Here is a 16,226-nt window from a genome sequence, read left to right as displayed (position 1 = left end):
AGCGTATCACCAGATCAAAATATACAAGTAAACTGAAAATAACTATTGATGAGGCTAATTCTATTTGTTACCGCAAATATCAAGTATTATACATTTTATGGTTTTATCAAATGTACCGCAATTTAATTATGCTTTATTATAATCTAAAAAGTTGTTGTTTGTAACAGTAATTATGCGTGTGGATACAAAAGTTGTACCGCACAAACTTGTTTACAGATTTACAAAATATTGGATCAGCACATGGTGAGGCTAATTCTATTTTCTCCACTGTATATTCAAAAAATTAGAAAACTTTCTTGTCGGACTTTTTTAGTTACCGCTTTATTATAAACGTTTAGAAAAATCCCGCGGGATCTAAACGGCACAATTTTACGTCACCCTCAGATAAACGAAACAAACCCGAAATTTACGGGGACTGGCCTTAAACTACATGAGTAAACGCGTAAATCGGGGCCTGGGGCTGGGGGCAATCAAAAAACAACAACTAAAGAAAAGTTAATGATTTTATGAACTTTTGCTCGTAAAAAACCATTTACATTTAGTATGCATGAACTATAGCTAATTTTTTTTTTTATCTTACTAAATAAATAAGACCAATTTATAAATAACAAGTTAACACAAAAATAAAAAAAGCATTCCCTAGCTATAGAGCTTAATCTACAAAAACAAAACCTAGTAAAACATTCCCTACCTATAAGGTGCTAAAAATCATACAAAATCACATAATCATTTATTGAACATATACATAGAAAGTATAGGAAATATATCAAGGTGGCACACTCAAAAAAAAACCTAGGTAAATTTTAAAGTGCAAAAACATAAATTGAATATTTTTAGTCAAAGTGTAAGTAACAGCAAGATTGTAACAATTTAAAAACTCCCAAGCTATAAATTAAAGTGTATTTTTTACCAAAATCACATAATAAGTAGAAAATACACAAAACATACATTTAACATAAAAGTTATTAAAAAATCCATAGGTTTACTTTGAAAGTTTCAAAATCTTTTGTTGTGGCTCTTTAGACGACCTTGGTGCATATAAATTAACATAGTTTTTTTAAAAAATGTTTGAAAGAGAAATAGCATGTTTTCTTTCCATATTAAAGTTAAAAGACTCTGATATCAACATTAGTAAATTGCAGAGTGACTTTCGGCAGACTTTACTAACAATTTCATGAAATAACATATAAAAGTAAATAGTCCACTGACAAACATTGTCATTTGGTATCTTCAAATCTCCACGATTTATTTCAGCAGTATAATCACCAAATTCTCTATAGTAAAATTTAGCTTCTTCTTGCTCTTCCACTTCATTTCGCACAATATATCCAGCAATATATACTAATCCTGCTTTTGTATCTATTTGCAAACTCTTTTCTAACTCAGGCAAATTGTCAAATATATCAATAGCATTACTGCTAAGAAAGTATCCACATTTTTGGTAGTTATGTCCACTTTCTGCAGATAAAGAATCATAATCTATACCAATATGGAGACTTAATTTTGCTCTTTGAATTTTAACTTTTTCTTTGACATTTTGCACATTGATAAAATATGTGCCTCCAGATCCTTGTCGAAGTTTTCCAAACATTATTTCTAGTGGGTCAGTTGTAAATTTTCCTAGTATTACATACTTAAAAGAATGTTGTAACAAAAATTTAGTAATGGCTACTAATTCACGACACGTATGAGCTAAAGCTGCACCTGTATCTCTGGTCAACTGAAATTGTCTGTTTTCCTGTTTGCTGGACATTTGTTCTGCCATTGTTGCAAGAGAAAGTAAAAATGCCAGTCTAGCATCTTCTGAAGTTGATATAATTACTCTGTCTGGATCTTTATATCAAATATCAGCATAAGGTCCTTTCGTATTGACAATTTTCCAGAGTCTTACAAATGTTTCAATACAAGTAATGGTATCGTCTGCTTCTTTTATGCTACTGTTGGATTTTAGAGCAGTTGCAGTTTCATCACAAAAGACTTGTAGGCAAGTAGACACTTTTTGTCTCTCAATAGGTTTTGTTGCAACAGACACACTTGTAAGTTTAGACAATTTTACAATGCTATTTCCTTCAGGTTTGAACAAGCTTAAGATACTAAACAAGCATGCATTTTTCGTTTTCCCATTATATTCATAACGTAACTTTTGACGTTTTTCTGTGATCCAGGTTTACTCGATTATTGTCACATATTAGGGCTACAGGTACCTCTCCAGCGCTCTTTATACCTTCTAAGACAAATTGAGTTTGTTCGAAAAGAAATTTAGAATCAAGCTCACAAACTGTTAAAATTCTGCACAGATAATGCGGCCACCCATAAAGTGACACTAACATAAAACTTAAAACAGTTGTTGCTAAAGAGTCTGGTTTATTTACAGCTTTACCAAAGACTGAGCCAGCATGATAAGTAAGCAATGATTTAACATAGACTTCATCAATTAAAAGTATACACTTTTTTTGCATTTAATTGTCAAGCTTTGAAAAAACTGAGTTTAAAAACTCTATATCGTCCATTGCAGAATCCAGTTTTGAAGTTAGCTTTGTTAAGAGGAAAATACTTGGAAGTTCAAAATCTTCCCTTAATCTTTCATATAATGATCTTGAAATCGCAAAATAATCAAATGCTCTAACAATAGTTTCTGTGTTGTATTTTTTTCTTCCCAATCGTAATAGAGCTCATGTCACAAATGAGCTGCAAAAGATTCATAATCTTTCTGCCTTTTGTTAAGTTATTCAAAAAATTAATAGCTTCTTGTAATTTTGAGTAAGAATCAATTATGAAAATCCTATTTTGAAATAGAAATGCAATTTTATACTTAACTCCACAAAAGTATCCCTCAAAAGTAAGATCATTCTTAATCTTAAGCATAAATCTGACAATTGAAGAGTTTTCTTCAAAGTCTGTTGACTGAATGATTAGCAAATGTTCACCAGCAAAATACCAAGCTACATCAACTACACCAAAATCAATTTCTTTATTTTGTAGCTTCTGATGTAATGATTTAAAACATGAAATCTTATCAGCAGCTAAAAACATGTAAAGTTTATCGGACAGATGAAGATGCTTTAAAAGTTGTTCTTAATGGTGGTGGAAAAATAGGTATCAAACTAGGCTTGAAACATGTGAAAACTGATGGAGGATAGCGAGACCTTTTATGGCCAACTTTGGTAACTGTTGGATATCCAGCGGAAAGTGTCTTTGGCAAACAACTGTATCTGGGCTGTCAGGTACATTATCTCCTGGAATGGCATTCATCCAACGATTATATTCTTCTTTTTTAGAAGGAAGCCGAAAAACTTTTTCTTTATTTTGCTTATTGCAATTACCATTGCAGTTGGTCACGCAACATTTTTAAGGCATTCTAGATAGATTTTAGATTTAAACAAGATAATATTTTACTTAACCCTTTATTGGCCAAATTAAAAAATATTCTTTTTAAAAAAAGTTTGTTAATATTTTCAGAAAACCTAAGGGTCTAAGAAAAAAAATTCAAACTTTTTTTTTTTTCCTGAAAACAATTATTTCTTAAAAATAATTGTTGTCATTTGGGAGCTTTGGTCTTTAATGAGGAATTGTTAACGACCAGGTTTTGAGGTACACTTTTATTTTTCTTTTGTTGGGCCCATAAATGGTTAATTTGAAAATTAGCCAAGATGTCGCTAGATCTTATTAATACAAGATAATCTTATGAACAGGGCCTCTTAACCTGGGGGTCATTTAGCTTATCTAGGGGGGTCTTGAACAGGGTCGGACTGGCTTGAAAAAACGGCCCGAGAATCTTGGTCACGGCGGCCCAGTTCATTGTTACATATATTTAATACATACATTTAATATATATATATATATATATATATATATATATATATATATATATATATATATATATATATATATATATATTACGGTGTCTCAAAAAACATTTTTTTTGTGCGCAATCAAAAACTTGGCTCTTATATGTAAAAAGACGAAATATATAAAAAATATTGATCTGAGACAAGTGTAAGAGCTTGGTGTAAAACTTGAAATTTTTAAAAAATGTCAATTTTTGTCATGTTTTTTAAGTTTTTATTATTTTAATTGTACATGTGATATAAAAAAGATGAAATTTATTCAAAAGTAGGATTTTTTAAATATAATTTTTTAAACTTTTACTTTTATTCAATTGTATATTTAGCTTTTTTTCTTGATTATTGGTATTTTATTGATCATTGCTATTTTTTACTTATAAAATTTTGATTACTTTAATATACATGTGATTTAAAACTTTTAGTTTCAAAGCTTTTAGTTTTGTAATTAAATATATTGTTAAAAATGGGTCGTACAGTAAAAAAATCCAGCAAAAAAGGACCAAGGGAAAAAGAAAAGTACACTGTTCAAAGCAGTTTAAGACGATCTCTATATCTGTTAAAATATCCCATAAATGAGCTTCCAGTCAACCAGCTGCCCAGTGTCAGAAATATCCTGCAATACTTTTACTTTTTAAAATCTTCTAGGTAATTTTAATATCTAGTTTTTTTCTAATTTATTTACTTAACCTACAGTTCATGAATATAATTATATATTTCATTTAATTCTCTTTTATATGGGAGCAGCAGATTTCAGTCCAGCAAAGAAATTATTGCTTGTCCAACAAAAACAGGAACCAGAAGTCTAGTTTGCCAGTATAGATCATGCGAAAGATCAATCAATAGATGCGTAACTTCAGCTGTCACTGACATCTGGATAAAAGCTGGTTTTACGTGCAACATTATTAATGGAAGATCTGTTAAGTAAATTTTACACACAAAAAAATTATTATAGGCTTATCTTGTTTTTTAGTAACTTCAGCTATGTAATATTTTTCAGTGAAAGGATTCTAAAACTCACAGAGAAATAAAACAAAATGAAAGGATGGAGTAAACTAAACTGGAGTTCAAGGGATCTGGACTCAAAAGCAAGTAGATTTCCAGGTGGAGGTTAATACCTTGTTTGATATATCTGTTCCTACAATAATTGACATGATAATGAAAGATCAGAGAAGAACCGAAGATGCAAAGAAAGAAGATGTAGCCTTCTACGAAGACCAGAGATCTAAAAAGAATATGACCATGACTGCACAGCATGATGAAGAATTTGAAATTAAGGCTCTGCGAAGAAAGCAGAGATACGAAAGAGTTAGGCAATTGAATGATCAGAAAAACACAAAGGTTCAAAAAGAAAAAAGGACTTTGCAAACATTTGACAGATTGCAGAAATCAACAGACGAGAAAAGCACTGACAAAGCTTTGGATGGACAAATTGAATTTGAAGATGATGTTAGCCCATTTGAAAGTTCCATTTTATGTGAAGAAAGTGATGATTCTGAATATGATGTATCCAAATCAAAAAAATCGAAAATAATTTTAGAGTTAATTCCAGATGAACTAACTGAAGCTACTTCTGCTGTTAGCGTTCGGTATAGAACCGGTGTTAGGCCCCAGACTGCTATAATTTCTGCTATCTGCAATAAAGCAGGTGTTGACTTGCATGAGATTAATTTATCAAGATCTACTATACACAGAAAAAGATACAGAATTATTGAAAATCTTGGTATATATTATTCACCTAAGCGATTAAGTTTATTTTTTTTATTATCTCTATTTTAAATGTATAATTTAATTGATTTAGGAGAAACACTACGACACGATCTTGTTGATGTTTTAAAAGGAAAAAAACTCATAGTCCGTTTTGATGGGAAACTTGTTAGACAGCTGGAAGAAGAGAATGATCTGACAGTTAACTGTGAGAGAATTGCAGTTAGTGTAACTAGCCAGATATGGAACGTAGAGATGATTTTTTGCTTGGCATAGTGCAGGCAAAAAATTCAACTGGGTCCGAGCAGGCAGATTTAATCCTCAATCTCTTGGAATACTATGATATTGTCGACAATATCATTGGTGTTTGCTGCGACACAACTGTATCCAACACTGGAAAATTTGCGGGAGCAGTTACAATCCTATCAACTATCCTTAATACAAGTCTTGTCTGGTACATGTGTCGTCACCATATTATTGAAGTACATATTAAACATTTTATGACTACTTTGACTGGCGCCGAGACCAAGTCTCCGAGAAGAGAAGTTTATGTGCGCTTACAGAAGGCTTGGTCAACAACTGTTGAAAGATAGACACATCATCAGACAATCTGGTTAAGTTTAACTGGACTTCTTTAGAGATTGGATCACCTGTCTATAATATAGCCAAGGCAGCATTAAAGTTTGGGGAAACTGCACTTCATGAAAATATTTTCAAAAGCGGAGACTACAAAAATCTTTGTCAGTTATATGTTTACTACCTTGGTGGTCATGTTCCTGCTATAACATTTCATCAGCCAAGAGCTTGCCATGCAGCAAGGTTTATGGCTGATGCAATTTATTTGCTTACATTAGAAATGACAAAAAACATCTCAAACATCATGAATGAAAAGGAGAAAAAGATGGTTAAAACAGCTTCTTTATTTATATCTTTAACATACTGTCCTTGGTTTTTCAAAAGCTCTCTTAGTATTAAAGCACCAGTTAATGATTTAGCAGCATTCAAAGATGTGTTTGATTTAAGTAAGGAATATCCCGAGTTTTCTCAATCGATACTGAAAAGCATGCAAAATCATACCTGGTATTTAAGTCAGCAACTTGTTGTAATGGCTTTAGCTGATGATGATGTTGAAAAAGATGAGAAGAAGAATATACTCCAAAAACTGTTACAGTTTCCTGTTCCTGAAGAATTCATGAAGGGTAAACCTAAAATGTCTGTAATCACATCGTCTACAACACTATCAAATTTAGTTGGTGATCAGAGCTGGATATTGTTTTGCCTAACCAAGGGTACCCATGACCAGGTTAAGTTAGCTGCACAAGGGGACTTGACTGTTTTAGACAACTTTAAGTTTTTTGTTAAAAATATGGTAGTCACCAATGATTATGCAGAAAGAAATATAAAACTAATCCAAGACTTTATTATGTCATACCGAAATGAAGATATGAAGCAGAATGTTTTGTTGGTTGCAAAAAACCACAGAAAAACGTTGAATAAAAATCTGACTAAAACCCAGCTAAATCAGGTTCAAAGTGCTTGTGATATTTGTTCAACATTTCTTTCCACAATTCTTCAACACATGCAACATATATTTCACATAATTTTTAATATGATAAATGCTTAACATAATTTTTTTTCTAATATTTACCGTTAAAATAGCAAAAAATCAAAAAAAATCAAAAATTTGAAGTTTTACACCAAGCACTTTTAACCGTTTATATTTAAAAATTCTGATATATTTGGTCATAATATATCTAGTAACCAAGTTCTAAATAGAGCACAAATCTTTTTTCCAAAATAAAAAAATTTTTGGGACACCCTAATATATATATATGGGGCGCCGAGAGCCTTCACGCCGCCCATGACAGCGACTATGATTAACGCCCTTTTTTTTCTAAATTTACCTATATTACATTAGTAAAGGACTTTTTATTTTTAGGTGCATTATTGTTTATTATTATTTAAAGTATAAAAAAAATTTTAAACTTCCCAGCCTAAATATTGATAAAAATAAATATTTCTTAAACACTGCTGTAAGTTGGAGTCTAGAAATAGTAGACACAATCGCTATTCAATATTGACTAGTATAGGAACTTTTTCATCGTTTGACTAGTCGATGCCAACACATCAATTATTGCATCGTTATTAATCTCGGAAGAAGGTCTTTTTCACAAGACATCAGCATGAATGACTGTAAACTTGACTGACTCATCAAACTTTTTAATCTGTTCAAAATATATTTCAATTTCGAAAATAACCTTTCACAAGCAACTTATGATGAGGATAATGTCAGCACAAATTTGTAAGCCAGAAACAAATTTGAATACGCAAGACTATGCAAGTTAAACTTCTGGAGGACAAAGTAACAACAAACAATACATTTTTTGCAAGATTTGCATTTATTTCTGTGGCTGTCACTGTTTTCCACTTCTGGGATTCTAAAGACAGTTTCAGATTCTTCGGATTTATATTGTTGCATATTGTCCGAGACAGAGTCAGATACTTTCGTGTCAAATACAAATTATATTCATCTTCAAGAGTTATTTCGAAACTTTCCGATTTCCTTACAAAGTCCGATAATTCCGTTTGAAGCTGATCTTTTGTTACACTAGCATCAAACTTTCTGAGCAACCCAAATATCTACTTTTTGGAATCGAAACTCTGACCACGCTTCAGCATTATCTAGTTCATCTAATTCAAAATGTTTGTAATTTCAATAAGGGTAATCATTTTTAGATCAATTAATATCGTATAATAAATCAAATTCTACGTCATCGATAATATTTCTATCTTATGCTATAAAAAGAGCGTCTCTCGTAACTCCCTAACATGTCATCTTTAAATTAAATGTAAAATTTGATGCAAATTTTTTAATTGTTTATAGCACAGGTATTTTTCGGAATCTCCCGGTATCCCGGCGGCCCAGTCGAAGCCTGGTCATGAAAGTATTCCATTTTATCCATAAGGGGGTCATTTACTTCTTGGATTTGATATAATTTTTTAAATATGCAATATAGTTTACAATAATATTATAACAAAAAGTAAAGTTAGTGTTGAATTTAAGATTGTGAAAACCAAATCAATCAGTAACAAGAAGCGTATGCATCACGTGACTTTGTTTCTACGTTTTTTCATAACGGTTTAAGTAATTTGTTTTTAAAAAGATATTGTTATAGTTTGTTGTTATTATATAAAAAAAGATAATATTATAGTTTGTTAAAGTTGTTTCAGTCTGTATTTGAAAGAATACCCTAGTCTTTTCTTTAGGTAGCATGCTTATTTTATTATACATATATTTTTTGTTATTTAAATTTTAAGTATTGAGCATTTAAATCTAGAAAACAAATGGCTACGATAAAGAAAAGAAAGTATGCAAAAGAGTACATTAAATTTGGATTTATTGCATTGGATGATAAAGGTATAGAAAGACCACAATGTGTATTATGTCTGAAAGTTTTGGCTGCAGAATCAATCAAACCATCGAAATTAAAAAAAACTACTAACAAGACATACAGAACATGCTGGTAAAGATGTGTTATTTTTGACCTGAAACAACAGCGCCTTGATTCCAGTGGAACATTCAAGCAAGAATTAAAAGCAACTGTTGAAATAACTTACTCTGTGTCTTATCTAGTTGCCAAAAAAAATGAAGCCCCATAACATTGGGGAAGAGAGATTTTTGCCAGCTGCAAAAATCTTAGTCAAGCAAGTGATAGGTGATTCTGCAGCAAAAAAACTTAATCAGGTGTCCTTGTCTAATGACACAGTTCATAGAAGAGTTATTGAAATGGCAACAGATTTAAAAGAATGCGTTGTTGGAGAAATCAAACAAGCTGGTTTATTTAGCAAGGCACTGGATAAATCAACTGATGTGCAGTCATGTGCACAGCTGTTGGTATATGTAAGATACAAGTGGAAGGAAGATATTAAAGAAGAGTTCCTATTTTGCAAGCCACTGAAGCAACATACAACTGGAGCTGAAGTTATGGCTCTGGTGGATTCTTTTTTTAAAGAAGAAGGCCTAGAATGGAAATATGTTTGTGGTATCTGTACAGATGGAGCTCCATCAATGATGTGTGTGCATGTTGGTTTTGTTGGACTTGCAAAAGAAAAAATTCTGAAATTTTGATAAACCACTGTATGATCCATAGACAAGTTTTAGCTTCCAAAACATTTCCGGATACACTGCTAGAAACACTGAATGATATAATAAAGATCGTGAATTATGTGAAGTCTAGTGCACTTAGTACAAGACATTTTAAAGAATTATGTAAAGATATCGATGCTGAATACCATAATCTTTTGTATCATACATAAGTACGTTGGTTGTCAAAAGGAAATGCTCTCACTGGAGTATTGAAGTTGAAAAATGAAATAAAAGCTTTTCTACAAAGAAAGATTGATGCTGCGAAGGCTGAGAAAACACAAACTGAAAAACAAATTAAAAAGCAGGGGCAGATGATAGAAATGAAATTGATAAATGTCATGAGTGATGATTATTTTGACCTGAAACTTGGCTATTTAACTGAAATATTTTCTGAACTGAATCATCATTTGCAACTTCAGGGCAGAGAAACCAATATCATTGATTTGAGACACAATTAAAGCTTTCATCAGAAAATTGGAAAATTGGCACAGAAAGGTAGAGTTAGAAAATGTTGCAATGTTTTCAAAATTGTCAGATATATTGGACAATGGTGATGTGAAGCTATCTTCAGAAATTAAAGAAATGATAACTGAACATTTGAAGCAGTTGGCATCTTAATTCAATAACCATTTTCCAGAGCTATCAAATGAAATAGCAATATTGGTCAAAGATCCATTGAATGCTCCTGTGACATGCATTCCAGATGAAAATGATGCTGCACAGACACAGTTAATGCAGCTGCAAGAAGATACATCTGCAAGATTGATGTTCGAAAAAGAGAACTTAATTGGATTCTGGTCAAAAATTGGTGCCAGTTACCCAATGTTATCTGAAATGGTAATGCCAGTGCTATTGCCATTTGCATCAACTTATAGGTATGAATGTGGATTTTCCACAATGCTTATGTTAAAGACAAAACAAAGAATATAAAGATAAAAGGCTATCAAAGACAAAACCAAGAATTGAAAGACTGTGCTAAAAAGCAACAACAACCATCACACTAACCAAAAGCGTAAAAAAAAAATTTTTTTTTTTTAATTCAAAATCAGTACTTTCAATGTTTTTTTGGGAAAATATATTCAATATTTGCTAGGGGGGTCACTGTTTTCTATTAAATCACAAAGGGGGTGCTGGACTAAAAAAGGTTGAGAACCCCTGCTTAAGAGTATTAGATTAGCCCCCAGCCCCAGATTAACGCGTTTACGAGGCCTGTTAGTACAGACGGCCATGGATAGATTTATATAACTTCCAAAAACCGTAAAATCTCCTCAATAGTCTGAAAAATAAACCTCAAGCAGATTTTTTTTTTGCAACCTTAAGTTAAGTGAATGGTAAAGAAAATTAAAGGAAAAAAGTACAGATTCACGATGATAAATATTATAGTCAGAGAAAAAATGGGTGGCATTTTTGCAAGTAGCAATTTAGGATACAATTTACCCTCTTAGATTACCCAGTGTTCTTTTATCCGTATATTTCTCTTTCTACACTATTCTAGTGGTTCAATGCTTTTACAGATGATAAAGAGTTTCCCCTGAGACAATATTAACGTATAATCAATTGCAAAAGCGACTTATTTCCTCTTATCCCTACGTATCTTTCTTTTTCAAGAATCTTTCGATACGTGTAAAGGTTGTTTATAAGAGGATCTCGGGAAGAAAAGTGAAATGTGAGCGTGCGCCAGATGCTTCAATATCGGATTTGAAAAAAAAAGCGATTAGATGGAGTTTTTTATATCTCGGCCTTCTACCCCAACATGAAGTAGAGAAAAATCTCAGTCAAGAATTTAAAAAAATTTTGATATAATTAGCAAATTACAACTATAATTATTAATTGCTAAATATACTTAACAGCTATTTTAATGGAAGGCGAATTCAGTTTTCCAGCCTGTCCCGAGTTTTAAAATTTCAGCCTTTTTAGGTTGAAATCAATTAGCCGATAAAATAACTCAGAGCTAATCAATGCAAAGCAATCAAGAAAAAAGAGAAAGAGAAAAAAAGGAAAAGAAGGCGTTTTTAACGCGTAATTTCCTTTCCTTACTGTACATAAATTTAGCACTTTAACGAAGTTAACTATTTATAAATAACGCTGATCTCAAAGCTTAAGTAAATATTTTGAATTACACAAACTTTAAGATCTTTTAAGGTGTTAGTCTTTTAGGATCCCTTGGAAACATTGACGCTTTCCGAATATTTCCAAGTCCAAGGTATAACATCACTACTCTTTCCATTCCTAAATTAGAAAAAAGGTATAAAAGTAAAGTGAAAATCCAAAATGACGTAAGAGTTACTCAAAGTATATTTTAAACTAACCTATGCCACCTCCAGCATGAGGTGAACATCCATACTTAAAAGATTCTATGTACGCTTTTATATCATCAATCGCTAAATATAGAATAAGTTTATAATTAAGGTAACCTGAATTACATAATATTATGTAATTGATATATTGTTGCGTAAAAGAGAAGCCCGAATATATTGTAATATCGAAAGGAGAGTTTTAGTATCAAAATTACCTATATTGTGATGCTTTGCACGCTCTGTAAGAAATACAGGATCATGAATTCGTTGAGCACCTGAAAGAATTTCTTCTCCTCTCATGAACATATCGTAGGAATTACTAGCTCCCTTTTAAAAAATATTTTAGCAAAAACACAATAACAGAATAAATTACAAATTGATATTTATTATTAGCGTGTTTTAAGCCTAAGATTATTTTGCATAGCATCCTCACAACTGAGTATTTTAAGTTACAATCTAAAATCACCTCTCGAATAGTTTTTATTATATCAATGATACTTAATAAGTTTATACCACTACGTTAGGATCTGGCATCGTGTAAAATGGACGAACAGCCAGAGGATATTTGTCTAAGATATAAAAATCTGTGTCGTATTTTGCCTTCACTAACTTTCCAAGAAACTTCTCGTTCGGAGTACTGGAACAATTAAAAAGAGCTTCACTTAATAAAAAGAAAGATCAAATAAATATAAAAGCTTTTCATTAACATTTACCTGAGATCATCTTCATCACCTACTTCGACACCATTCTCTCTTAACATTTTAATTGCTTCTGGAAAAGTCAGTACAAGACTAAATGTAATCAAACTTATGTAAACAGCAACAAAAACAAAAAGAGTCTCAAAAATTTCCATGACGATAAATCATAATGAAATCATAAAGATTATAATTTTAATTCATTCAATACAATTATTTATTAAAATTTTAATACTTTCATTTTATTATTTACTTTTTAAATAGTAAATTATACGTATTATATAATAAATCTGTAAATGTCTGAAAAACCAACATTTTTATTTACACACAGCGAAAAAATTTCGCTTTTTCAGAAATTGCAATAGAAGTATGAAAAAAATATCAGGCTGAGCAAAATGAATCACAAAAGTTTACCTGGGCTCTAAAAACTTAAATGGTTCACATGGAAACTGCTTTGCAACAGTTGCGATTTCACATGCATACCTGGGAAAAAAGGTATTATATATTATTAATAATACCTTTTATTAATTATATAAGATAAATAAACTCAGAGAAATCTGTAGTAAACCAGAAAATATCATCAGAAATATTTGATACACATTAAATCTGGAAAAACAGGAAATCCATGATGTTTGGTGGCTTTTTTAAAAACAATTTTGATGCTGAGACACCAAATGAAAAAAATGGCAGACTAATAAAAAACAACAAGCTCTTTTAATCAGGTCTTTGGCAGGTTACCCTGAAGTCACTTTTAAGTCTTTATTGCAAGCAGGAGCTCTGTCCTGCTGAAACGCATTGTCCTCTGCATTATGCTGTGCATCTATCCAGACCTTAACATGGTTTTTGACAATTTGAATTACTCATTGGAGTCAACTTTTAAACCAGCTTTGATGAAAAGAGTTATTTTAAGACTGCCAGTTTAAATAACAGATGATGGATGTTTAGCCTTGAATATGTACTACATGTGCTCTTAATTACCAGTCTAAATACCAGAAGAAACCAGTCTAAATACCAGATGATGGATGTTTAGCCTTGAATGTATATTATTTGTGCTCTTGATTACCTCAAATTGGATGATAAATAAAACAAATTGTTTGGCTGAGTGCACTTTAAATTAGAATCAGGCAAGAATCTTGTTGTTAGCTATTAAAGAATTTAAAAGGTCAGTTGACAACATTCAAGCCAAGTTATGTTTGGTATAATGAGGATTGAGCAAAAAGGTTATACTAAGTGATTGAAATCTACACCTGCTTTTTTTTTGTTACTATTAAGGAAAAAAAATTAAAAAAAAAAATCCTGACTTCAGATTTGTTCAGGCTGGAAAATAACTTAAACAAAACTTTAATTAATAGACGATATTTGATAACTCTAAAAACGCTAAGCGCACGAAGGATTCTGGTATATGTTTGGGGATTTAAAAATAAGCGATACAAAGTCTACGAGATTCCTAACTGCAGTTAGTTGTTTTTAATTACAGATTTATTTAATACAGTTGTGAAATGGGTAGAAATGATCACTGTGCTGTATATGGTTGTGCAAATAGTTGAAATAAACGTAAATAAAAAATAAAAGTCAGTGATAAATATGTTCGTACTTATACTGGATTACAAAATACTAAACTTTTTGAATGACTTCATAAGCGCATTGATAATGAAGCAAAAAAGTTACTTTATTGCAATCAAAAATCTACTCAAAAACACAGAATTAATTGCAAAGTAAACTCAAAAACAGCTATGTTTTTAGTCCTTGTCAAATTTCGACTGAGGCTTATAGTGACTTGGCATTTAGATTCAAAATATCACAATTTCTAGTGTCAAGCATTTTAAATACTTGGATACCTTTTATGTCTACAGTACTCAAAGAATTCATATATTGGCGAACCAAAGAAGAAACTAAAAATGCTTATCCAAAATGCTTCGAGAAGTTTCCCATTGCGATTGGCATAATAGATTGTACTAAAGGAGAAATAGAGATCACTAGTTTAGCTAAAGCTCAGGCCCAAACCTATTCAACATATAAATCCAAGAATACCTGGAAGGTTTTAATTTGTATAACTCCCATTGGTACTGTTCCTTTTATTTCAAAGGCATATGGAGGTAATGCATCAGATCGATTTATGAAAAATGTGGTATCTTGGGTAAAATTTTACCAGGTGATTCCTTAAGGGCAGACAAAGGATTTAACATTAGTGATTTGCTTATTGGGAAGGGGTCACAGCTTGTTATTCCTCCTTTTTTAAAAGATAAAGGAAAATTCTCTAAAAGAAATACCACAAAAACCTCTAATGTTGCTAAGGCACGTATTTATGTGGAAAGAGCAATTTCCAGAATAAAAAAATTTTGTATATTGCAATGTGGTTATCTTTTAAAAAGAAAAAACCAGCTTGACAACATTTTGACAATTTGCAGCGCTTTAACTAATTTAGCTTCTCCATTGGTATCTCTATAAACTACCTGCTATCAATTTAATTAACAGATGTAATAAGTTTGATTATTTATAATAATATATTTGTATGTCTTTTTTAATACATTTAAAAAAATGAAATATTTTATTTCCTTTGCTGTAAGCGAGAAATAAAAAAATTATAATAGTCAAATGGATACAAATTTTGGTTCTGTTTTGCAATGCATTTTTTCCATTAAAGTTGTAATATATATATTAAGATTGTCTTAATAATAACTTTTAATTATTGTTATTTATTACAATATACAAATAAAAAATTTTAACTAAGTGACCTTACCTTTTTTTAATTATAATAAATTATAATAAAAAGAGAAAATAATACAATGTACATATAAAATTGTCGCTAAAAGAAGAAAATGGTACACCTAGCAAATTTGTTAAATAGGTTAGTTTATAGTTAAATTATAATTTATATATAGTTAGTTTTTAGTTAAATAGAAAAATTTGCAGGTGCTTCAGTCCAACCATTTTTAAAATTTTTATGATTGGAAATTTGTACTGAACCATTTTCAATAAAAAGTTTTTTAAAAATATCTAGATTTATCTCATGAAGTTCTTCTTATGCATCAGTAGCTATTACTAAAGATTTATATTAAATGCACCAAGTGCGTTGATCACAAGGGTTTGCTTGTTCCCACTTCTATTTATACCACGATCACCTAAATAATCTTGAGGCTTTAGTATGGTTCGCTTCTCAAACTTTAGATTTTCTTTTTGTGAAATCTGTATGATTGGATCTTTTGGTATTGGTAAATGTCCATTATCATCCAACACAAATTTTGAGGAGGAATTAGAACTTGACACTATTTTGTTCCAAACATAAATAACTTTTCCTAATACTTTTTCTTTATTTAAATTACTGAAACCATGATAGTTGTTGGATAGTTTTAAAAATTATCTGAGATCACTAAACTTCCATATAGAAAAATTAACGCTTTTTTCGAATTTTAACCCGTTTTTAGCAAACTCGTTCATCAAAACCTTCAGTAAATCACCATATTCATTTTCAATAAAATTTGGCTCCATTACACTTAAAGTTTAAAATAATAAAAATGTCAATTCTTGATGTATATTA

The 16,226-nt window shown here is 30.9% G+C and overlaps 2 protein-coding genes and 2 pseudogenes across 5 annotated transcripts in view; 3 read left to right on the top strand and 1 right to left on the bottom strand.

The window, feature by feature from the left end:
• The first annotated feature begins 4,278 nt into the window (after positions 1–4,278).
• LOC145190471 (uncharacterized) lies at positions 4,279–6,783 on the top strand (annotated as a pseudogene). Its single transcript, XR_016453673.1, has 4 exons — positions 4,279–4,490; positions 4,590–4,766; positions 4,843–5,565; positions 5,644–6,783. The product of XR_016453673.1 is annotated as an uncharacterized LOC145190471 (transcript).
• A 1,889-nt stretch (positions 6,784–8,672) lies between these two features.
• Positions 8,673–11,702, top strand: LOC149886878 (protein ZBED8-like). The gene is made up of 2 exons (XM_090091555.1): positions 8,673–8,816; positions 8,888–11,702. The coding sequence occupies exon 2, from the start codon at positions 9,196–9,198 to the stop codon at positions 9,676–9,678; it is 483 nt and encodes a 160-aa protein (XP_089947681.1). The 5' UTR covers positions 8,673–8,816; positions 8,888–9,195; the 3' UTR covers positions 9,679–11,702.
• An 85-nt stretch (positions 11,703–11,787) lies between these two features.
• Positions 11,788–16,226, bottom strand: part of LOC145190754 (aspartate--tRNA ligase, cytoplasmic-like) — a 36,784-nt gene continuing 32,345 nt past the window's right edge. For all 3 annotated transcript variants that reach the window (XM_090091531.1, XM_090091532.1, XM_090091530.1), the window contains 6 exons: positions 13,103–13,171; positions 12,707–12,784; positions 12,507–12,630; positions 12,209–12,320; positions 12,006–12,077; positions 11,788–11,925 (listed from right to left, as the gene is read on the bottom strand). In XM_090091531.1, the coding sequence (XP_089947657.1) occupies positions 11,834–11,925; positions 12,006–12,077; positions 12,209–12,320; positions 12,507–12,630; positions 12,707–12,784; positions 13,103–13,171 (547 nt within the window). In that variant the 3' untranslated portion in view covers positions 11,788–11,833. The remainder of the gene's footprint in view (positions 11,926–12,005; positions 12,078–12,208; positions 12,321–12,506; positions 12,631–12,706; positions 12,785–13,102; positions 13,172–16,226) is intronic.
• Positions 14,188–15,136, top strand: LOC149886877 (uncharacterized; annotated as a pseudogene).

This window comes from Hydra viridissima, unplaced genomic scaffold (genome assembly GCF_058129835.1).
Source record: "Hydra viridissima isolate aposymbiotic clone 2 unplaced genomic scaffold, HvirCarnegie_v1 scaffold_6, whole genome shotgun sequence".
NCBI lineage: Eukaryota > Metazoa > Cnidaria > Hydrozoa > Anthoathecata > Hydridae > Hydra > Hydra viridissima.
The sequence above is the reverse complement of the archived record's forward strand: the minus strand, read 5'-3'. Positions and strand labels throughout refer to the sequence as shown.